Below are 23,189 nucleotides of genomic sequence, written 5' to 3' on the forward strand. Positions count from 1 at the left end.
GTGAGGTTCTTGTGTGTTTATTTTGCTTTTGGTAAACCAAGAGAAGGTGATCAATTTTATGAAAGTAAGGAAAAGAGATAAAATTGGCAAATCTTTACTTACAAGAAATATTGATTTGGTGAGTCATGGGGCATCAAGCTCTGTACATCATTTTGAATGAGCTAGGAGACTAAGAAGAGTAGGCAGGATCCTGCACTTGGTAAGTTTCAAGTCTAATTAATGAACACAATAGTCCCTGAACACCTGGAGCACCATATTGTTCTTATGGCACTTAGGTGTAGTTTTGGGTTCCCCATTTGCCCAATCAATTTAACTTAAATTCTTTACTCTTCTGCTCTTTTCCTAAACTGAAAACTTCAAACTAGCTACAGAAATGAGTCCTTTAAACGTTTATTTCCCCTTGAGCACTCATCTTTTACATTTGAGTGGAACTAAGCCAGGACAGTATTTGCTCTACAAATACACTTACATACAACATTCCAAATATGTTTCTGAAATTTTCAAACAAATTGTGGAGCACCCAGAGTCTAACCAGATTAAGAATAAGGGACTGTAAGACTCTAAGATCAAAAAAAAAAAAAAAAAACACAAGCTACCTAAAATGTAGTAGACAAGAAGATTATGGCTTCTTTTCTCTCTCCCGAATTTATTAGAAGAATTGCTACAGTGCGACGCCCCTATTGTCAAAGAGATCTCTCACATGCATCATGTCAGCACAACCACATTGTTAATTCTCCAGGACTATGTCATGAAATCTCTGGAAGAGAAATGGTGAGTATTCCTCAGCGAAGGCAATGATTCCTTCTGGAGCTGCTCACTGGCTTCAGAAAGTCACTCAGTCTTGTAATCCGTTCTCATAGGTCACTACCAGATCCTCCCTACAAAAGAAAAGCCAAACTTATCTTGAACCTTCTTACCCACCTACCTACCTATATGTGCATGCACACGCATGGGCACGCACACACACACACACACACACACACACAGTTCTCATTTGCATGGACAAGGTACAATACAGTATTGACCAGGAAGGACAGCTGACATCAGCAATGGATTGACATGGCAAGAGCATTTTTTAGTATCTCTTCATTCCCTAATTCCCACTTTGACTTCTTCCAAAAACTGAGATAGGGTTGCCTTGCCTGTTACCTTTTATAGCTCAACTTTTGTCTTTTTTGATATTCTTGGTCTCCTGGCAGGTTCAAAGATTATCAAGAGCTGTTCCCAACTCATCCTCCAGAGGGAGACACTGCAGTACAAATTTCTCGGAGGAAGCCGGCAAGGACCACAGCAATTTACCTGCAAGAATCCCAGGTCAGTGAGGAAGACAGTGAAGACAAGGCACTGGGAACAAGGAGACCACTGCCTAGGCGTTGCTAATCATACAAAAGAGTTTCACTCTTAGCTTATTTAATCACCAGAACAACTACTCTTTGGGATAGGTTTTTAAATTCCATTTTACACAGGGAGAATCAGAGATTTAGAGAAATTGTTAGTGGAAACTTAATGAAATCCCTCTTCACTATCTGTGATTAGAACCAACTGAGTGATAGACGCAGGGGTCAGACCAGTGGAGATCAAAATGTCAGTTTTTTTTACTGCTGAAACCTAGTTTGAAAGACATGGACTGGCCACACAACCAAATGGGTTTGATAATCCTTTCTGAACCCAGATTAAATTTACTTACACATCCAGTCACTGGCATAATGGAACAGCTTAGGCTGTTGGATTTTCCCAGAGGAGGACGCCACCCCAAATCACTCACGGAAGGTGTCTCTTGATGCAACAAGCAAGAGGAATTTATTCAGGAACCAGCTAGCTGGGGTCCAAGTGTCAGCCCGACGCAGCAGGTCTCAACAAGGACCCCGAGCACTCAAAACCAGAGGTTTTTATAGCATTTTCAAAAGGACAGTATTTTTCCACAAGCACATAACAGTGTTTCTCCATAGACACATAAATTTTCGGCTGGCGCCACATCCTGGGGGTTTAGCGAGATAAGATCACCCTCAGAATGTTAGGGTGGTTTTAGCAAGATAAGCTTGGTATGTGTGATTAACTGATTGAGGTTAGCTGACTAAAGGTCACTGCTATCGGTGCTCACGATTGACTAACTTGTTTTTCAAGGCCCTACCTAGTTCCAATATTTTTTTCTTCCTGAGTCACACCCTCAGAAAATGGTTTCTAGGTTTCTAAGACGACTATGCTTATGCTAATTTACTAATCTTACTAATGCTTAGATTCTACAAGGCTTCCCTTCACCTGGGTGAGCCCCTTGCTGTATGACAAAGGCAGGCCTGAGCACAGGTGTCCTACAGATAAAACAGCTCCCAGAGAGAGAATGCAGAGAGCTGAGAGCAGAGCATACCCATTTCCTTCTTCCAAACTCAACTATCTAACTCATTCTTTCTCCAGTGGGAGGAGAGTAAAAAGGAAGAGGAGACAGGAATGTTATTAAGGAAAATCTCTTCATGCAGTCTAAGTAAAAAAAAAAAAATAGTCCTCTTAAATAATCACTTGCTCAATGCGTTGTAGAGTTGGTTAGTATCAGAAAAATTTGAGCCCAGCTCTGTCTGACTCTAAAGATCATACTAAGATGTCTCTGAAAATAGCACCTATGTGCATTGATCCAATAATCCAGATATGAGAATGGGCTGCTGCTTCCTTTCTCCTTATTTCCTCCATACATGAATCACCTCCATGTCATGGGACCACAGATGATCATTGAGGGTATTAAAAAGACTAGTGCACCTGGAAGCAGGACTCTGTTTTAATTTCAGGTCTTCCAGTTGGTCTTAGATAAGAAAAGATAAAAAGAAACCAACACATACTTACACCTACTTTGTGGCAAGCACTGCATTAGGATTTACATATATGATCACTAACCCTCCACCACAGCCCTGAAGGCTCTTGTTTCTATCTCACACATGGAGACAATGAGACACAAGTAAATTGATCCAGATTACACAATTAGGGAGAAGCTAGGCTCCAGACTCAAAGTTTATGATCCCAAAGCCAGTGAGGTTTGTACTTCACCCCTGGCTTTCTAAAGACAAGCTTACACTGAGGTTCCTTCTCTGTAGAATGACACAACTGAGTGAGCTGATCAACAAGATTCTTTCTGGTTCTAAATGCCAATTTCCCAAGGAGTAAATGAACTGGAGAATGGTCACTGGATATCTACTAAAACAGATGAAGAAACTAATCAGATGCATTTGTATGTGTGCATGTGTGTGTACGTGCTTGTGAGGGTGTGCGTGTAAATCTACTCTTCTTTTTCTAATGGTTATAAATAGTTGAACTCACTTCCGTATTTCTTCAACATTTCAAAATATGAACCATTGTTCCCTCCTGTGAGTCACACTTATGTCTGTCCTCTGTTTCTTCCTGTTTTTAGCCCTCACACTCCCTCTCCCAGTCACAGCCTCGCAAACCTTCACTGTTGAAAACCTGTGGTAGAAGGAGCTTTGGCAATGGCCCCATCCTCGCCTGGCTGGAACCGGAATCTCCCACCCACCACCGGCTGCTTAATCGGAGGAAGGTTATACAAGTTCTCTGACCTGAGTTTCTTCTCCTTTAAACTGCAGCTAAAAATTATTCCTTACAAAGGAGGTCTTGTGAGAATTAAATGTAATGAATGTCAGTTTTCTGGCACATGGTAGTCTCTCAGTGAACAGCAGTCATGTTAATGAATATGTCATACCCCTCTTTCTTTCCCCAGAAGAGAGTCTGGCTGAAAATGATCAGCGTTATCAAGAGCTTTTGCAAGTACCGTAGATTTATGTCTAATCCCAGTAAGCGCCTGGAATTTGAAGAATATCTTCACCTGGAAGTATATAATAACAAGGAAAGTAAGTTACTTCTCTATTTACTGCACTTCCCTGTTGATATTTCAACCATGGAGGTTACCCCAGGTAAGAAGCCTCAGAGCTTATTGCTCTGTGTCATGCAGGTGTTAGCCTGGGGTCCAGCAAGAACCCCAGGTCTTGAGGACACAGTCAAGCCCCGGCCTGGCTAGAACAGATGTGAGCCCAGTGGCTTCTGCTCAGGGAGGAGGAGAATGGCTAGTCTAAAGTCCTGAAAGATCTCACATTTTACAGCACTACTTCCTTAAATTATTTGTCCATGTAGAGATATGTTCAATGGCTTCATTCATTTGTTCATTCCATTATTCAACACAGTGTTTGAGAATCTGCCATGTGGCCGGCATACTTTGCCTGGTACTGGGGATTCAGTAGTGAATATGCAGACAAAATCTGCCTTCATGGCACCTGCAGTTTTGAGGGCATGAAAGAAAATGAGAGCCGCAGATGTTGGAGCTAGACTACCTGGATTTGAATCTGACATTTTCTAACTGAAAGACCTGTGAAGGTGACTTTGTACCTCAGTCTCCTCATCTGTAGCATGGCAATAATAATTGTTATATTCTTTGATTAATTCACCCATTTATCATTATGAAAGAAAATCTTTAGTAATACTCTTTTCTCTGAAATCTAACTTATCTGACATTAAAATAGTCACACGAGCTTTCTTTTTATTAGTTTTAGCATATATGTCTTTTTTCATCCCTTTACTTAAACCTATTTATGCACTACATTGAAAGTACTTTTCTTGAAGCCAGCATAAAATTGGGTCTTGCTTTTAAAAAAAAATCCAATCTGACAATCTTAGCTCAGTTGAGAGCCAGTTGTTAAATATTTAGGAACTTGGGGAGCCAGTTGACAAACATTGATAGCTTGAAATCAACCATAGTGGGAGTATTTGCTATAAAAATCAGCAGTGATACAAATTAGGTGCTCCTCTTCCCTACCAGAGCTGGTTTACAAGTATACCACTGCTCACAGATTTCCTGGTTGGATTTAGCCACTCTTTTCCTAAAATCCCTGACCATCACATCAATATTCAAACTCAAATCTAAGAGAGAAAGAAAGATAGATTGTCAGTTAGTAGGACCTATGTCTTTCAGGGCTGAAACCCTAGGACCTAGCACAGGGTCTGGGACTTAACAGGTGCCGGGTATTTATTGAATCTTGTAGTTACCCTCTCATCCTATATGTAACATTGCACCAAAAGGAATCCTACATACACCATAGGGACCACCATGCCCACATCCATTATTCCTGAACAGATACCCAGAATAAAATATTTTTGGAAGAAAAGTAAATTCTAAAGCTGGATTAGGAAATTTTCTTAAACCCAACCAGGCAATTAACTAGGGTCTACTTGCCAGATCCAGCCCAAAACTGTTCTCTTCTCAGCCCTGAATCCCTATGAAGGGATTTCTTTGGACATATCCAGGTCAATAAACTTCCTAAAGTAAGTGTCTTGTTTTTCTGAGACACAATTCAAACCTTCTAAAACTTTCTATGTTTTCCTTTACTCATTCCTGCCTCTTTTATACTCCAACTTCCTCCTTGCGGTTTATTTAATAAACCTCTTTACTCTTCACATTTTAGCTTTTTCTTTGTGCTGCTTTCCAAATTTACTTTAAAAATCCCTGATAAACTTTGGATAAGAATCATCAGAACCACACACTTCATTACAAAGGTCACGTCTGCATATTCTGTTTCTGTAGCAATGTTACGAATCAGCCTACCTACAATGTGATTATATTTCTTAGACAATCAGCAGGAAAATATCAATCAGTACGAGTCAGTTGATTTTGAAGGCAAGGGGTGTGCATGTTATCATACCATCTGAGCATTTGGCTTTCTCAGCAGTTCTTCAAGTCTATGTAAAATGTTGAGGCCAATGGTAGGGAGTCTCTATTTCAATAAGCTCAAAGGTGGGTTTAGAATTTCATTTCTTCATTTTAGTTACACCCAGTTCAAAGACTTCATGCTTAAGAATGACTTAATCAAACTAAATTTCACTTCCTTCCTCTTTGCCTTTCAGATCTCTCCACATCACCAGCTGTACCAGGACACTCAACTGCCTGTCCTGCCCACGACCAGAGTGTGGACCATGAGAATGGAGATACAGTCTTTGTGAAGCGCCGTATATTTGGCCACAGGATTATCACCGTTAACTTTGCGATCAATGATATATATTTCTTTTCTGAAATGCAGAAGTAAGTTTCCCATCTCTCCTTCCCCTCATGGTTTTCCATGCTTAGTACCTCTCAGCAAAGACAGGAGTGGCCTGTAAGTGGCACAGTAGTTTCAGCAAGAGTCTCCATCTGAAAATCTCACTAAATGCTGTCACTATATCAATTTCTACCATTCTTTCCTTTGGGTCCTAAAAGCCCATTATTGAAATGCACTTATTTATATCCAGGAAGTGAAGCATTTTCCCCTATTATTTATTAAGATAATAGAAGTCCCTTTATGTGGCACCACTGGACCAATAGTTCTTTTTTACAGCAAGGAACTATAACAAAAATTGTGTGTGTATGTGCATGACATTAAACACATATTTTTAAGAAATATTAATGTATATTCACTCACCTGTCGAACTTTTGATGTAAAGACAAAGCCATTCAACTAATTGGAGGCCCACATATTTTTCTTGTATGAACTATAACCAAAATGTGATCTGCTGATTCCAATTTTTCTCTTTAAAGTAGAGTGAAAATTGAAAGGTTACTGCAAAATGATTTAATCCTTCTGGGTTTTTATACTTGCTTTTTCAATTTTTTAAATTGTCTTGCCACAACTACATCAACAGAAATATCTTGAAAAGCTATTTTGCCTTTATTAGAATGTTCCAAAGCATTCAAATTTGTTTTCACAGAAACAACAAATACCTTTTCATGTTCATAGTTTGTCAGTTTTCATGAATTACAAATTATAGTAACAAGTATAATAGGCAAAAATATTTGGAAATAAACCTGAATAACTCTTAGTAAATATCTGCCTCAACTAGATGTGGAAATGTAAATGAGTACCACAGAAGGTACCACCAACATATATTGTGGGCATGAAAGGCATCAGTCAGTGTGTTTTTCAGAAGTGCAGAGGACCTGGCAACTCAGCACCCTAGTTAGGGGCATTAAGTTATGAGATCTTCCAGTGCATAGCAGTGAAGGATAAGCTCAGCTCCACAAATCCTCTTTCTTGGGCTGGATTTGGCATCGGAGATACAAACACGCCTAAGATACACAAAACAACGTGCTCTCCATTCTCCAGGATCCCACATACTAATGGGGATGGTAGATGAGATACAAAAGTTGGTAAATACGATGATAAGATACTGTTACCGGTGGAGATGCTGTTTTTCCCAGGATCATGTCTCATGGCGAAGAATGAACCCAGCAGACAAGAGTATGGAGCAGCCAGCAAAGGTTGTAATTAAGAGTGAAAAGGAAAGAAAAGACTCCCATTAACTGGGTGGGGCTCCAAGGAAGGATGCTGCTGGTGCTGTAGTGTCCAGGGTTTATAAGCACAAAAATGAAGTAAATCAAGCAAGCGGCTGGGAGTTGTAGCTAGGGCCTGTTGCCAGGGCCAAGATGAGATTGGGAAACTCCCTTGTTTCTCAGGCTGAATTTTCCCCAATGTCCAGGATGAGGCATCTTGTTTACTGCAAAGCCTTGACCCTAGTTCCCTTCTGCCTGCATCCCACTAACACCTGCCTCAAAACTATGGAAGAGTCAGGCACTGGAAGTGCATTTAGACATAGGGCTTCTTGGAAGACAGGTCATCTAAGCTGAATTTTTAATTCATTGGTTGTGAGCTCCTAGAAAGTAGGACTTTGAAGGATGAGTAAGTGTTAGTGAGATTAAAAAAAGAAAGTGTGCAAGGGGGTGGCAGGTGGGGAGGAGAAGGAAATACTAGTCAAGGTGGGAAGCCTTCCCTGCTGCTGCTCAGATTCCCACCATCATCTCTGCTTTCTCACTTGGCCTCCACAAAGTGTTCTCTGCACAGCAGCCAGAGTGCCCTTTAGCAATGTAAACCAGGTTATATCACTCCCTTGCCTAAAATGCTCCAGGAGCTTCCCATTACCCATTGAGTAAAGTCCAAAAGTGCTTGGCCTACAGGGCCTACAGAAGCAGATCCACCTCCCTCCGGGAGCCCGTCTCCTGATGCTGTCTTCTCACCCTGCTCCAGCCCTGGGGCCCTCCACTCTGCTCTGCCTGGTCCAGCTGTGCTGGTGCCTACTTCAGAGCCTTTGCACTTCCTGTTACCTCCTTGCAAAGCAGCTCCTGCCCTCTGGACATCAGATGTCCGTCATTTTCTTTCTCATTGTTCTGGGCTCAGTGCCCACCCCTTCCCAGCCACCATCCCCCTTTGTTGTCTTCATAACCCTCTACTGGACATTTGATTATTCATCGATTTACTCATATGTCTTCTTCCTTTCTTGGATTGTTTGCTCTTAGAAAGCAGGGCTTTGTTTACTGTGTTCACTGCTGACTCCCTGCTCTGGGAACTGCTCCTCGTACGGAGTAGACCTTAATAAACGTCTACTGATTGAACAGATGAATGGATATGCAAAACAAGCTTAAAATGGGAAAACCTTGGTATTCTATTAAGATGATTTAAAATAGTTAAAATTTAAAATGGCCTGAGAGAAGTAAACTGTGTACTTAAACCAAAATAATGTGTAACTGACAGATATTTGATGGCTAATAAAAGAATGTGTTACTAGGAGACAGAAAGTAGAATGGCATTTGCCAGGGGCTGGGAGAAGGGGGGACTAGGAGTCAGTGTTTAATGGGTATGGGGTTTCAATTTAGGGAGACAAAAAAAGTTATGAAGATGGATGGTGATGGTTGCACAACAGTGTGGGTATACTTAACACCACTGAGATGTACACTTAAAAATGGTTAAACTGATAAATGTCATGCTATGTATACATTTAGTACAATTAAAATTTTTAATTAAAGGAATATATTGCTTTAGAGGGTGGTGGTATTTGTGAGAGGGTCAACACAGGAAGAGAAATAGCGAACAAGATAGCCCTTAGCCCTTGAAATAGAGAAAAAACTGGTGCAGCATGAAAAAGGGAGGATGGGGTAAAGAAAAGAGTTTTCAGTGAAGAAATGCACTTGAAGAAGCAAGTAGCATATCATCTGACATATATAGGGGCTCAATTAGTATTCCCTGATGGATAGATTATGATTGAGTAAATGAAGTCACAACCTTGCCTGTGTTTTTTAGGCCAGCCATAGGTCTGGGCCTGCTCCCCTGCTACCTTCTGCCTCCCTCTTCTCCCTGCTGACTTCCTACTTATTCCCTCTTTTAGATTTAATAATTTGGTGAGTTCAGCTCATATGCTGCAAGTCAACCGGGCGTACAACAAGAATGATGTGATCCTAATGAGGTCCAAAATTAACATCATCTTAAAGCTCTACCTGCATTCCGATGTCCTTCCAAGGTTGAGGGTAAGGGGGACTCCCACTCATTTTGCCAGGAAACATTTCCCCCACAAGAACCCTGAGGGCTAGTAGGTACCTCCTCAGTCCTGGATCAAGCAGATGTCCGTTACTTAGCAGCCCCATGAAAACCCTTTGTCTTCTGGGGGTGGTCGTGAAAGTCCTGAGGACCAAGACAGGTTTTCTGTCTTCCTTGGAGCCTCTGCCAGTGACAGGCTCCCACTCTGTGGGTAGGTGAACATCTCTGAGTCCCAGAAGGAAGCCATCATTGCCGCCATTACCGAGGGCCACCTAGACCGGAGCATCTTCCATGGGACTATCATGTCTCTCTTCCCCATCGTTATGTACTTCTGGAAAAGGTAATTGTCTCCCTTCACCAGAAGACCATGAGGTCAGGAAAGCATGTTTAACTTTCTAGAGCATTTTCTGTCTTCCTCTAGCCCTCTGTCTCACAGTTTCTAGTTTCATGGGAACTAAGATGGTATATTCTTATCCTACTCACTACACTCCATCCCTCACACTCACACACTGAACACTGAATCAGGATGGAAGGCCAAGGAGCCGTATGGAAGGCTTAAGGAGCCGTATGGAGGCAGTAAGCCGGAAGAGTTTTATTCTTTTTTTCCCAAATGCCATATTTACCAGTAGGAGCACAATTGCTAGACATTTTGATTTTCAAGAGGAGCTATAAATTCAAATTTTTTTGTCATATCTCCTAAGGTTAAAGTGGCAAATGTGGCCACTAACTCAAACAGTGAGGAACCTGTGAAGGCCAAAAAACAAACATGAAAGAAACTAATTATCTGCAGGACAAATGCGCCCCATGGCCCACTGGTTCCTAAGCCTGTCCTGCCAAGGTCTGCGCTGAGAGACTGGCCTGGGTCCTCCCAGCTGGTCACTTGCTCCCGTGGTGCCCTGCAGTTCCAGCTCATACCTTCCCAGGCTGAACGGCTGTACGCTGGGAGATAGCGACCAGAGGTCCACTGGCTGAAATGTTCCCAGACAAGGCAGACTGGCCTGTTCAGCTTATCACGTGATTATGTGATTATGGCTCTTAGGGATTCCCTTCTCCCACACACTCAAAAAATATTACTTTATTAAAATAGAAGTATACAGCTTACCAGTCACCAAGCTTTATTTTAAAATCCCTAAGATAATAATTTAATACAGGATTGAAAGAAATTTTAAAAACCTAAGTTCCAAGATAACCAGTTGCCTTCTAAACACCAATTATTGTCTAGCACTTCATTCTAGACTTGCGTCCAATTCTGTTAACCAAGTCTAAATAGAAATTCATCCAGAAACTTTCTGGAGTATCAGGTTTCGAGTCCCCAGTCTTCACATAGCTGGTTCTTTACTTGTTTTTCTGTATGCTTATGAAGACTTTTATATTGTGCAAACTGTGTACGTACAGATTATCTCAGATGAACCTCTCAACAACCCTATGAGGTAGGTGGGGCAAAGTATCCCTATTCTATAGATGAGGAAACTGTGGTTCAGAGTGGTTAAGGGACTTGCCTAGGATCATTGGGTAAGTGGTAATACCAGAATTACAAACCAGGTCTCTTGGTCTCTTAAGCACCATAAAGAATGCATCTGTGGCACATTAGGAGATCCATGTTGGTAGGGAGACCCATTTCAGCAAGCAGAATGGGAGAAGCCAGCTGATCGCATAGTGTGCCCCTCAGGGAGGGAGAAGGAGAGAGGGCAGCGGTCAAGACCACCAGACCCAAATCCAGTCTTAGGCAAGACTGACTCCAAGGGGTCCAATCTAAGGGCAGGCTGAGGGACAGCAAGGGGTGAGGAGCCAGTGAGGAAGAGATGGAGAATGCCAGAGTGCTTCTGGGAACTGTAGTTCTCAGGTTGCAGTGACTCGGAGAGTTTGAGTTTAGGTGAGAAACAGGGTCTGCTCCAGGGCAAGGGCTTTGGGAATGAGGTGAGAGAGTCACAGCCCTCAGTAAAGGAGAGGATGGAAACCAGCGATTAGACCTGAGAGGAGGCCCTGTCAGACCCTCTGGCTGTACCAGGTAGGGTTAGATGGGAGCTCATAGTCTGATGCTCAAGCAAGCATCCTAAGGGGTAACCCACCCCCGACCTGGGAACAGCAGATTCTTTACAGCCTCGATTCCCTAGTAGTTCCACAAGGATGTCCCAATGTACTACCCATACCAGGCACTCGTGGGAGCCAGGCCTGAAAAAGTAGAGGCCTCGGAAGAAGGGCATCTGCCAGGCAGCACTGAGGCCACGTGTTCTGCTCTCTCTCCCTCTCTCTGTAAGGATGGGTTCTGACCCAGTTCCCCTGTGCTCAGTGTTCCAGCCCCTCAGCTAGGGACCTTCTCGCTGTGACCAGGAGCCATGTTTCTCACAGGTTTTGTTCCTGGAAGGCAATACACTCTTACTTGCAGTACAGGGGAAAGAAACTCAAGGACAGAAAAAGCCCTCCTACGTCTGTGAACAAGAACTCGCCCTGGAGTGGAGGTAAGCTCCGCATGACCCACAGCCCCATGCTCTAGCTCACAGGACTTGTGAAGAGAAAGCAGGGAAAGTGAAGGCCTGAAGGCCCAAACACAGGACTTTGCAGAGGGTGTTTGCTGGAGGGGCACACAGCCCATTCACTTGGCTCTCAGAGAGGCACTTAGAAGTAGGTTGTATCTCTGGCTATCGGTGCTGGTAACAGCATACCCCACCGTGGGACCGCCCCCAGCTGCATCTCCCAGGATGCCTCTGGGCATACAGATCATAGTCTCTCGGGTGGATAGTGGAGGTGGGGACCTGCTTTACTGCTGTTTAAGAAGGCCCCTGCTCCAACCATTTCCATTAACGCTGTGGCTTGAAAAACATCTATTTTATAGAATTAAATGAGAAAACAAAGATATAGAGGTAAAGCATGATTTTAATGTGGTAAATACATGTGTGTATCTTTATGCATATATATAATTTTTATGAAAGCATGGGAAAGAACTTAGAAATAAAGTGTTAATAGGATTATCTCTGGGTGGTATGACTATAAGAAATGTATATATATTAATATGTTATCAATTTCACATTATTAATATATGTTATCTATATATTTATGAATTATAAATAAATGTGTTAGAAAACATGTGCAAGGGTGCATAAACACACACACACACACACACACACACACATATGTCCTCTTAGCACAGAGCAGTTAAACTCAGTCCCTCTCCTGATATCAACAGTGAGATCACTACTTGAGCAAAATGGTTTTCTAAAGAGAGGGAGGAGGTATACAGGGCTGTGCTTGGAGAGGGCAAGGCTGGATGGCTCTGCAGTGGAAAGTTCTGGAACCAAAGTGGACAGGCCTGTGAGTGGGAACAGCATGAGCATCAGCAGCCACTGTGGAGATAGGACCGGGAGTCTTAAAAGCAGCAGCTCATCGTGCCTTGATAGAGCTGAGCATTCTGTTGTTTCAGCTCAAACCTGCCCATTTTCCCAGAGACTTCCTCCTGCCCCCACTCCAGTCCTCACAGGCAGGCATCCCAGCCCCTTCTTGGAGTGCAAACAAAAGCCCTTGACTCCTAAATCCATCTCTGGCTAGTCTGAACAGCCGGGGAAGCAGCTCTGCCTGGCTGTGGAGCCTGACTCCTGCCCTGCTGACAGGGTCCTCACCTCAGCAGGAAATAGATCCGCTACCTCCCTAGCTACGGCTGCCCCGGCTGCCAGGAAACATTGCTCATTACCCTTTCCTCTGCCTTGTGAAATGTGACCAGTAGACAGAAATCAGCAACTTTTCAGTATGTGGGGCAAAATGTCCTTGGGGGAGCAAGGGCTTATTTAGGATGAGGGTGGGAGAAGGTTAAGAATAAGAAGAAAAGGAGAGGGAGGCAGGCGGGTAGGGCAGGCAGATGATATTCAGAGGAGCAAGAAAATGTCCCTTAGGGTACCCAAAGAGCCCCCAGCCTTGGCTCATGTCCTGTGACTGAGCTCCTGGGGAGTAAATCCCCAAATCTTTCCTGGTGTCCAGAGATGGAAGAGGGCAGCAGATGCCCTGAACTATGGTGTCAGGCCACTTGGGTTCCAGGCCCAGAGAGTCAGTGTGCACGAGCTGAGGGACCTTGAGCACCCTGCTTCCCCTCACCACCGCAGCCCACTCAAAAGTTCAGATTTAGGTAATGTCTATCACTGCCATGCTCTACTCCAAGGAATGTCAAGCAGGCGTGTTCTTACTTACATAGAAAGGTTAATATTATTGGGTGTTGTAATGTTTCTTAATGCTCTTCCTTTGACCTGCCCCAGGAGACCAAGCCATCCTGAGATTCTCCTTGCTCAGAGGTATTGAATGGTTGCAGCCTCAACCGCAGGAAGTGATAATAAGTCCAGTCCAAAACTGTGAGTTGGAGTTGGAACCCCACTGATATTAAAAGTCCACTACTCAGTTAGAGGTGACTCTAAGGCCACTTAGCCAGTCTCCTTATTGACCATGAGGAGACTAAAATTCCCCTACAAGTGAAGTGACTTACTTGCTCAAGACCACACAGCTTGTGAGTGGCAGAGATGGGGTAGGAAGTGGGTCTCCTACTGTCCTTCCAGAGATCTGTGCACTGCCCTCATTTGGGTACTTATATCTTCTGATTCTTTTATAACCCCAGAAGGGGGGTGCCTTAGCTTCTTAGTAGCTCTGCTGGCTCCTCTGCCCATCTCCAGGCATGTGTTTGAGCTTTATTGGGAGACAATCTTAACATCCAACTGTTACTTTCCACTCCCACTGTGAGCATCTGCTGGCTTTAACAGGGCCTCCATCCTGTACCTCCTGCTTCCGGGAGGCTCCTGCCCTACCTTCTTGATCCCTGGTATAAACGCTCCAGTCCTAGCCTCCCAGGCTGGGGCCAGGTGCCCTCTTTGTTCTTTGTCCTCCGGCCTCACGGGGTCACCCTCACTCCCAAGCACTGGCTCTGCCTTGGCTTCTCCTTGGTCTCTCCCAGCAAGCCTTTCCTGTCAGGCCAGTTGTCAGCTTCTGTTTCCAGGTTGGGGACACTGGTCTCTGCCTCTCACAGCATGAAATCTAGCCTGCCTGGCCTGCCTGTTTGCATGTGTCCCCTCCTTGCTTAATGGTAGAGACCGCTATGGATCATTTCCCATCATCCATGGGGTCCAAACAGCCCTAAACTCTTATAATTTCATCTGGCCTGATCTCCACATTTTCCTTCCCTGGGCCTGTGGGTTGGATCCGTTGCACCATAAGGAATGTCTCCTAGGACGAGAGACTGCAGCTTCCAAGCCAGGGCCCTGGAGCATTGCTGTTTCACCCCCATTTCTTGGCTCCTTCCCCAGAGGCATTCCCTGGCTGTCCTGGGATGACGCTCCCACAGCTGGAGGTCCTCCCTCGGGGGGTCTGTGCTCTGGGTCCGGATGCACTTCATCTGGGCCAGGGTTATATTTTTGTACTGAAATCTAAAGCTGTTTTTAAAAAACACTTTCACAAAATAGTTCTTCGTCATTACGTTATTTACTCATGTGTTTGTACATTTTTGCATGTTAATTTACAAATGACTTTTTTCAGTAAAAAAATACATAGTCAAGAACCAAACAAATTTTATGTGTGTTTGTATTTGTCTTTAGCTTCATCCAGCAACCTTACCCAGTCACGACAGGCCCTCTCCGCTCTGCAGCTGTGTCCGGTCCCAGGGTAGGCCCCAGCCGGAAGTCCTCTTCTTCGGTACAACTGTGTTGCCAAGTGTACAGAGGGAGATGGGGAGACACCTCCCAGAGACCCAACCCCGCATCCTGACACTCCTTGGCATATAGAACCAAGAAACTGAGCTTGCTGCTTCCAGAGGAGCCTATAGTGGGGGTATTTAGGGGAGGATTTCTCTGTGGGTGCCCTTGCCCACCTCCAACTAGGACTGGCACCTTTAGAGTCAGAGACCCTGACCCGCCTTCCAGTAGAACACTATTGCTGGGGGAAGAGCATCCTCGATGGTCTTTTACTGCCATCCTCCTAACACTCCAGCCCTTCAGGGTAAGGTGCATAAACTGGGAAAGAAGGAAGAGCCTTCTGCTTGACAGGATACTAGCAATAGCATCAGGAAGATTTGATGTCAAAGTCAGATTCAACCAATCTCACTTCTGTACATCAGACTCACTTCTGTGCATCAGTGTGGGGATGGTGCTAAGTCAGGGCTCTGGTAGAATCCCCAGGGTGTCATGGAAACCACAGCTGAGCAATGCCAAAGAGCTGCTTGAAGGTCTAGGTTATAGACAGCAGGCTCTGTGAATGGCAGGCCTGCTTTCCTCACTGGCAGTCTCACCTTCTCAGACCTGCTGCAAGTCCAGTGGGCTTGGAGCTGCCCAGCTATCATTTGCCATCATTGGTGCCTGGAACACAAGCCAGGAACTTTGGAGCTCTTTACTGGGAAAGGCAATGCATAGCTTCAGAGGTTACAAGTTCTTGGCGAGGAAGATGAGAATAAGAATGTGAGGGGCCCTATCCTGAGGTAAAGGGTTTGGATTTGGCCGAGCCATTCCCAAAGGGAATAATGGTAACAAGCCATCAGAGTGTGATGCCAGTTGCCTCATCTCCACTGTAAAAACTGACCACTCTCTCCCCTCCTTCAGACAGAAGGTACCCAGCACCAAAAGAGAAAAGTAGTAGTCAAGACAGGCCCCTGACAGAGGCACATGGTCTCTCAGAAGCCTCCTAACTGACAGAATATTTTCCCAGCCAGAAATGAAATGTCCTGGTGCCAGCTGCCCTGAAAAGATCAATGGATGACAGCCCAGACATGGCAGGCCCAGACAGCAGTGGGTAAGACATGGGTGGGTAGCAGAGCAGAATCACTGCTGCCCTTCTCGAGCCCGGGGGTCCTGACAGAGGTGGTCTTTCCACAGTGGGCATGGAACACAACACCCTACTCTTGGGTCAGGAGACCTGGGTGCTAGTCTCCCCTGCAGCTGCATGGCCTTGAGCAAATCCCTGGCTCAAGGTTGGTAAAGAATCCTATACCTCATGTCTGTAGGTGGCATTAAGCACGCTAGGAAGCGAGGTGCTGTTTTTGTCTGCAGTGACAGATGGGGTCTTTTAATGCTATGATCTCCCATTAAGACAATGACTCACATCCATTTGTCTCCCCAAATCCTCACAACCCTGTGAGTGATCATGCCAGAAATCATTTATTTTTAAACAGATGAGGAAGCTGACACACGCAGAAGGCAGGTGACTTGCCAAAGATCAGTGGGGAGCAAATGGCAGAGTCTGGGCTATAGCACCCCACCTCAGACTCTTTGCCTGGTGCTCACTCCATGGTCTCTTTCTCGGCAGCTTGTCGTGCACAAGAGGAATAGTTCTTCCTGGAGTTCTATTCCTCTGCCAACCAACAGAAAAAGAGACTCCGTAAAACTTTAAACCTTTAGGCCTAATCATTGTTCTACTTTTAGAGTAACTAGGCCCATTTCCTGCCCTTTGAAGAAAATCAGGAGGAAAATAATAGTCATAGTGCCCTCAGTGAAACCTTCGCTTGAGGTAACTGAGGAGATTTTGGTTCGTGGGCTCCATGAGTTGCAGAACGAGGGAAAATTAGAAAGCTTCTTGGAGAATCCTTTCAAAGTTCCATCCAAAGCTTTCTGCTATGCTGATATCCTTCATTCCCCAGACTTTTCTCAGAGAGAAAAAGTGTTGTGATGTCTGGGCAGGGCCCAGAAAGCCCAGGACTGACACCTGGGCAGGACAGTGACTACAGCAGGGCCAGGAAGACTCACAGCAGATGTGAGTGGAGGAGGCCTGGGTACAGGTGCGGTAAGGACAGCCTCTCAGGACCTCTCGGGGAAGGTCCAGCGAGGTGAACATTCAGGATAAGGAAGGCCCAGGAGGGAGTGAGGCTTCCTTCTGCTCACGGGGCTAAGGCCCCAGACAGGATTCCAATGGAACAGGAGGAGCAGAGGGCATGAGATAGAATTCCAGCTCCTAAAAATCAGGCAAGAAACTAAGGCAAGATTCTGGAAAAGAATGGAGAAGAGGTGTCGGAATGAGTTCGGTCAAAAAGAAACAAGTCAGGAGCCTGCACAAAGAATCAGAAAGGACGTTGGGCCAGCAACTGGTGACTGGTGACGATCTAGTACAGTGCTGACACCGGGGCAAGTGTCTAAGTACTCTCACAGGGCTGAGCCTACAGACCGGCAGTAGGTCCAACTGCAGGAGAAAAGATCATTCAGCAGACTCCTTTAAAACTGATCTTTCCCATTTCTTAGTTCTCTCTCTCTCTCTCTGCAGGTTAGCCCCTGGTATATTTGCACAGGTGTGCAAGCACACACAAATATTATTTAAGAGGCCTTCTGATACTTAGTAGCACAATCCTGAATAGAAAAAAATTCTCTTTTATTGAGTCTTGCTGATTGCTTCTTCTGGTTTCATGTGTTCTGACATTAGAGATCCCAGATCTAGCATGCTCTCACACCAGATTTAAGCTAGTCACATAGTAAGCCACCTAGAATTTCAGCAGGTAATACCAATGAGTGAAGCAGCCCAGGAGAAGTAATAGGGAATGGTAGAGACTGTGATAAACTGGCGAACTTGTCTCAGAGGGACAGTGACAGCTCCAGCCAGCCAGTCCAGTGTTGCCAGAGCTTCTTAAAGAAAAAAGAAGGAAAGGAAAAGAAAGGCAAAGGGGGAGAAAACAGGGGGTAAAGGGGAAAAGGAAAAAGAATGAGAATATTTTATAATAATAATGAGAAAGCTTTATAATTCTAGGCAGTTCAAACAAAACTTGGTTTTGTGGGCAAGATTGGCTCACAGCCCCAAATTGCAATGTTTGCTTTACCCTTTTCTTTCCCCTTAAAATTGTATTTGGGTCCTGGATCTATCTTAGAAACTGTGGGAGGGGGAGAAGAGAAGTCCCAACAATAGACCGATAGTGGCCATTGGCATCTCAGGAAAAGGCCGAGGAGGAGGAGCAGGTAAGGAAGCTGCTACTCCAGCGTCCGTCTTAGTTTGCCATTGTTCCCGTAACAAACTGCCAGAAGCGCGGTGGCTGAAAACACTTTACAGTCTTCAAGTTCTTTAGGTCAGAAGTCTGACCCGAGACTCATCAGGCTAACGGCAAGGTGAGCAGGACCGCCTTCCCTTCTGGGGGCTTAGGGTGGATCATTTCCTGGCTCATTCAGCCCTTGCAGTTGTAGCGCTGAGGACTTGTTTGCTCCCTTGCTGGGCTTGTTTCAGCTTTTCTTTGCCTCATTGAAAAAGCCTCAACTCCTTAGGGCACATACAAGACCACTGACAATTTGACCCCAGTCTAGGTTTCCAGGTTCATCTCTCGCTTCGTGCCCCCATGCGTTCCATCCTCCAGAAACGTGCTTGTCTAAATTGCCCCCTGGTGATATGAGACCTCACAATGGTCAAAGCTCTTGGTTGTCTCCTCTCTCCTCCCGCCCTCTTTTTGTTTCTACAACACATCTGTCCCCCTCTTTGGAGACACTTGTCAGTGTATCCGCCTCACCTACTAGACTATATACTTTTGTAGGGCAGAGAGCTTGTCCTACTTTTCTTTATGCCTCTAATATGTCACACAGTGGCATGCAGATAATAGCTGTCCCATAAACGTGTATTGAATGCGTGAATGAGCAAATGCTTTGCTAGATGCTGGGAATGTACTGGAGCCAACAGAGTGGGAGTGTGTGCCAGCACCCACCTTACAGGCAGTGAGGCTGACTTCACAGAGGAGACAGGGCTAGTTACTAGAAAATCAAATCAGTACTCAATGACAATGGTAACGAGCACAATAGTGAAGAAATACCAGATTTTCCTTATGAGATTTTATGTTCCAATGATCCTTGATGCTTTAAGAACTTTCTGTTTTTTCAGGAAGCTCATACAACCCATTCAGACTAAAGAAGGACAGAAAGAGGAAAACAGAGCAAGAGAGAGAGAGATCTGCCTTCTACCTTCAGGAGCCTTTTAAGTTACGTGTGTCAGGGAGTGACATGAAATCTTCGCTTTCTATAGAAGTAGGAAAAGACATCTGTCCCTCATTTTGTGTGCCTCCATCTGATCCAGTGTCACCAAAAGGAGGGGCGGCTCATGAGTGCAGCACCTCAGGGTGCCAGTCCCCACCCCTACATCTCAACCAGGCCTGCAGATCATTAGCCAGAATAAAGGATGTCTGTATTCACAGTCTGTAGGCCTCCAATTATCTTCTTAAAGAAAGGGGCAGAGGGAAGCAATATGTTGCTCCCCAGAGGACTCCTAAGGTCACTTCCAATTCAAGAGATTAGTGGAAACACTACTTCCCACCCTGACTCAAGAGCATGGGCCAGCCTCTACATGAATTCAGCCGCATCGAGGCTCTGCACATGGACCCTCCCCTGACCAACAGAGGCCAGGCCAGGAGGCTCTGCCCCCATTCCTTCAGGACTCAAGGTTTTCCATGAGGCAGGCTGGTTTTGAATCCCACCTCACTCCTTAGTAACTCACAAACATCAGAAATTACTTAACCTTGCTGAGTCCAGCACCCTCGAGTGGGAAATGGAGATATAATGTCTACCTCATAGGGGTGTTTAAAGACTAAGTTGCAATATCGTCCAGGGCTAGAGACAACGCTGGGGGCAGGAGTGTTGGTTGTTTCCTCTCTTTCCACCTTTGCCCTAAACTTCTTTCCAGAATATGAAGTGATGGACGAGGAGAGGTACGGTTGAAGAGTTAAATCCTGAGAAAATCCTGAATGCATTCCCTCCAATATGATACATGATTCCTGGGGGTTGATTGGCCAGGCATCCACAAATCTACTTAATTCCTAATATGTATACAGTCATTTGGAGGATTTCTCTAAGTTATATATTTACTATTAATAGTAAGTAAAAAGATCACTTCCTGTGCCCTCTACATGCACACCTATATCCCCCAACAGACACTTCAAAATATTTGTTAACTCTTTATTGAGCACTTACTATGTGATAGCCTTAGAATGTTTTTGGTTTTTTATTTTTTGGAAGCCAGACATTATGTGCTTGGTAAAAGGAACTGGTAAATAGGCGTTTGTAAGGTAGTGGTACGGTGTGTGTGCAGTGGGGGAGTACTCCACAGTCTTCAGGTCAGGTCCTAGGCTTTGGGTGAACCTGTGCTGCTGCGCTGTTGGTTTCACAACTGCCTCTCGGCTTTTCCTTTTCTTCACCTGCTTAGGTGGTACAGGATGGCCAGAGCAGGTGGGGGTGGCTCTTCCCCTTCCTCTGGTGGGGGATGGCCCAATGATGATAAAACCTCAGTAGATTAGGGTTTTCATCTTGAGGGCAGGCCTTTTCACTAGTGCAGGTCAAAATGATGACTTTTGCCTCCCCTTGCTGGAAGCCCAAGGGGATTTTTCTTTGATCTTGACTGTGAAAACCTACTGGAACTGGAGGTAGAACCCACAAAGAGTGAGGACCCCACCCCCCATGACTGAGCTCCGCTGGAGTTTTTCTCTCTTACACGTGTCCACACTGAACCTCCAGCAGTTTGTCGGTACTGCTTCTCACTGAGGTGGGTTTCTGCTCTGGTAAAGCTGGGATTCTCTCTATTTAACTATCTGTGTGTCAAGTTTGGGAAGCAGCAGTTTTGCTCTGTGGCCTCACTTCTGTGACAGATCTAAGAAGAGTTGTTGATTTTTCAGTGTGTTCAGTTTTTCCTTTCTTGTTAGGGTGAAGTGATGACTTCTAAGCTCATCATGTCTAAGCTCATGATGGATCAGAAACCTGAAGTTTTCAGGTGATTTTTTAAAAGCTACAGCAAGGGCCCCTCCAAGGTTCTGACTAACCTGGTCCAGGATGAGGACCAAGTGATTCTAACGTACATTCAGAGTGGAGAACTACTGAGGGACTGCGAACACTTCATTCCTGAAGAGAGAGAGAGCTGGATGACAATGCGCCCAGAGGGATTCGTTCTGCTGGTGAGTCTGGGCAGCCTTCTCTGGGCTCTGTTAGCAGTTTGGGTCTTATTAAAGGAAATGTGCCTATTACAGATTACATTTGGAGAACTTTGTTTCTTTAGTATATGCACAGGGTTGTACAGTCATCAATACAAACTAATTTTAGAACATTTTGATCTGTAGTTCAACTTGGGGAGTATTATCATCTTCATATTATTAAGTCTTCCAATCCATGGACACAAAATCTTAGCATAGTAACACTTCCCATTTAGTATAGTAACCCTGAGACTTATATAATCTTACTACTGAAATCAGCATTATAACAGTTGAATTTGGTAATAGTTGAATAAAATTCACTTTTTAAATCAAGTTATTTTCTTAATTAAGACTTTGTTTTTAGAACAGTTTTAGGTTCACAGCAAAGTTGAGAGAAAGGCACAGAGAGTTCCCATATACCCCCAGTCCCCACACATGCATGATCTCCGCCATTACCAATATCCCACACCAGAATGGTACGTTCGTTACAATTGAGAAACCTACACTGACACATCACAATCACCCAAAGTCCATAGTTCACATTAGATTCACTCTTGGTGTTGCACATTTAATGGGTTTGAACAAATGTATAATGGCATGTATCCATCATTTTAGTATCATACGGAGTATTGTCACTGCCCTAAAAAGCCTCTGTGTTCTGTCTCTTCATCCCTCCTCCACCTACAACCCTGGGAAACCACTGATCTTCTTACTGTCTCCATAGTTTTGCCTTTCCCAGAACGTCATATAGCTGGAAACATAGTATGTAACCTTTTCAGATTGGCTTGTTTCACTTAGAAATATGCATGTAAGCTTCCTTCACGTCTTCCTGCCTTGATAGTTCATTTCATTTTAATGCTGAATAATACTCCACTGTCTGGATATGCTACAGTTTGCTTATCCACTCACCTACTGAAGGACATCTTTGTTGTTTCCAAGTTTTGGCAATTATGAATAAAGCTAATATAACTATTCATGTGTAGGTTTTTGCATGGTCTTAAGGTTTCAACTCCTTTGGGTGAATACCAAGGAGCATAACTGTGGGGTAATATGATAAGATTATATTTAATTGTATAAGAAATCAACACTGTCATCTAAAATGGCTTACCATTTTGCATTCCCACCAGCAATCAATGAGAGTTCCTGTTGCTCCACAGTCTCACCAGCATTTGGTGTTGTCAGGGGTCTGGATCTTGGCCATTCTAACAGCAGTGTTAATGATATCTCATTCTCATTTTAATTTGCAGTTCCCTGGTGACATGTAACACAGAACACCTTTTCATAGGCTTTTTTGCCATCTGCTCCTGTTAATACCATTGGCCCATTTTTAAATTGAGTTGTTTTCTTATTATTAAGAGTTCTTTGTGTATTTTAGATAATGGTCCTTTATCAAATGTACCTTTTGCAAATATGTTTTCCTAGTCTGTAGTTTGTCTTATCATTCTCTGACATTGTCTTTCACAGAGCAGTTTTTAATTTGAATGAGGTCCAGCTTATCATTTTTTTCTTTCATGGATCATGCCGTCACCTCTGTTTTCCCTGTGTTATCTTCTAGGGGTTTTTTAGTTTTGCATTTTAAATTTAGGTCTTTAGCTTATTTTGAATTAATTTGTGTGAAGGGTGTAAGGTCCATGTCCACATTCATCTTTTTACATGTTTATGTCCAGTTATTCCAGCACCATTTGTTGAAAAGACTACCTTTGTTCCATTGTATTGCCTTTGCACCTTTGTCAAAAATCAGTTGACTATGTTTATGTGTGTGTTTCTGAGCTATTTTGAGAATTGGTCTATTTGTCTATTGGTCTATTGATCAGTTTGTCTGTTCTGTTGACCTATTTGTTCTTTCTCTAATACCACACTGTCTTGATTACTGTTGCTTCTTAGTAAGTCTTGAAGTTGGGTAGTATCAGTCCTCTTAAGTTTATTCTTCTCTTTCAATATTATGTTGGCTACTCTGGGCCTTTTGCCTCTCCAAATAAACTTAAAATAAGTTT

At 44.1% G+C, this 23,189-nt stretch overlaps 1 protein-coding gene across 2 annotated transcripts in view; it reads left to right on the forward strand.

Moving 5' to 3' along the window:
• RGSL1 (regulator of G protein signaling like 1) overlaps nt 1-19,436 on the forward strand; it is a 56,267-nt gene extending 36,831 nt beyond the window's left edge. The window contains exons 8-19 of one of the 2 annotated variants that reach the window (XR_012122452.1): nt 654-771; nt 1,200-1,314; nt 3,395-3,538; nt 3,719-3,848; nt 5,893-6,067; nt 9,178-9,316; nt 9,542-9,666; nt 11,676-11,785; nt 13,568-13,660; nt 14,891-14,957; nt 15,993-16,076; nt 19,125-19,436. Coding sequence is in view for 1 of the 2 variants with exons in the window: in XM_073215748.1 (XP_073071849.1) it covers nt 654-771; nt 1,200-1,314; nt 3,395-3,538; nt 3,719-3,848; nt 5,893-6,067; nt 9,178-9,316; nt 9,542-9,666; nt 11,676-11,785; nt 13,568-13,660; nt 14,891-14,957; nt 15,997-16,027 (1,247 nt within the window). In the remaining variant the exon portion in view is untranslated. The remainder of the gene's footprint in view (nt 1-653; nt 772-1,199; nt 1,315-3,394; nt 3,539-3,718; nt 3,849-5,892; nt 6,068-9,177; nt 9,317-9,541; nt 9,667-11,675; nt 11,786-13,567; nt 13,661-14,890; nt 14,958-15,992; nt 16,077-19,124) is intronic. The other variant, XM_073215748.1, reaches the window with a different exon arrangement.
• Nucleotides 19,437-23,189: the final 3,753 nt, after the last annotated feature.

The sequence above is a fragment of the Manis javanica genome, chromosome 11 (assembly GCF_040802235.1).
Source record: "Manis javanica isolate MJ-LG chromosome 11, MJ_LKY, whole genome shotgun sequence".
In the NCBI taxonomy this organism is placed as follows: Eukaryota; Metazoa; Chordata; class Mammalia; order Pholidota; family Manidae; genus Manis; species Manis javanica.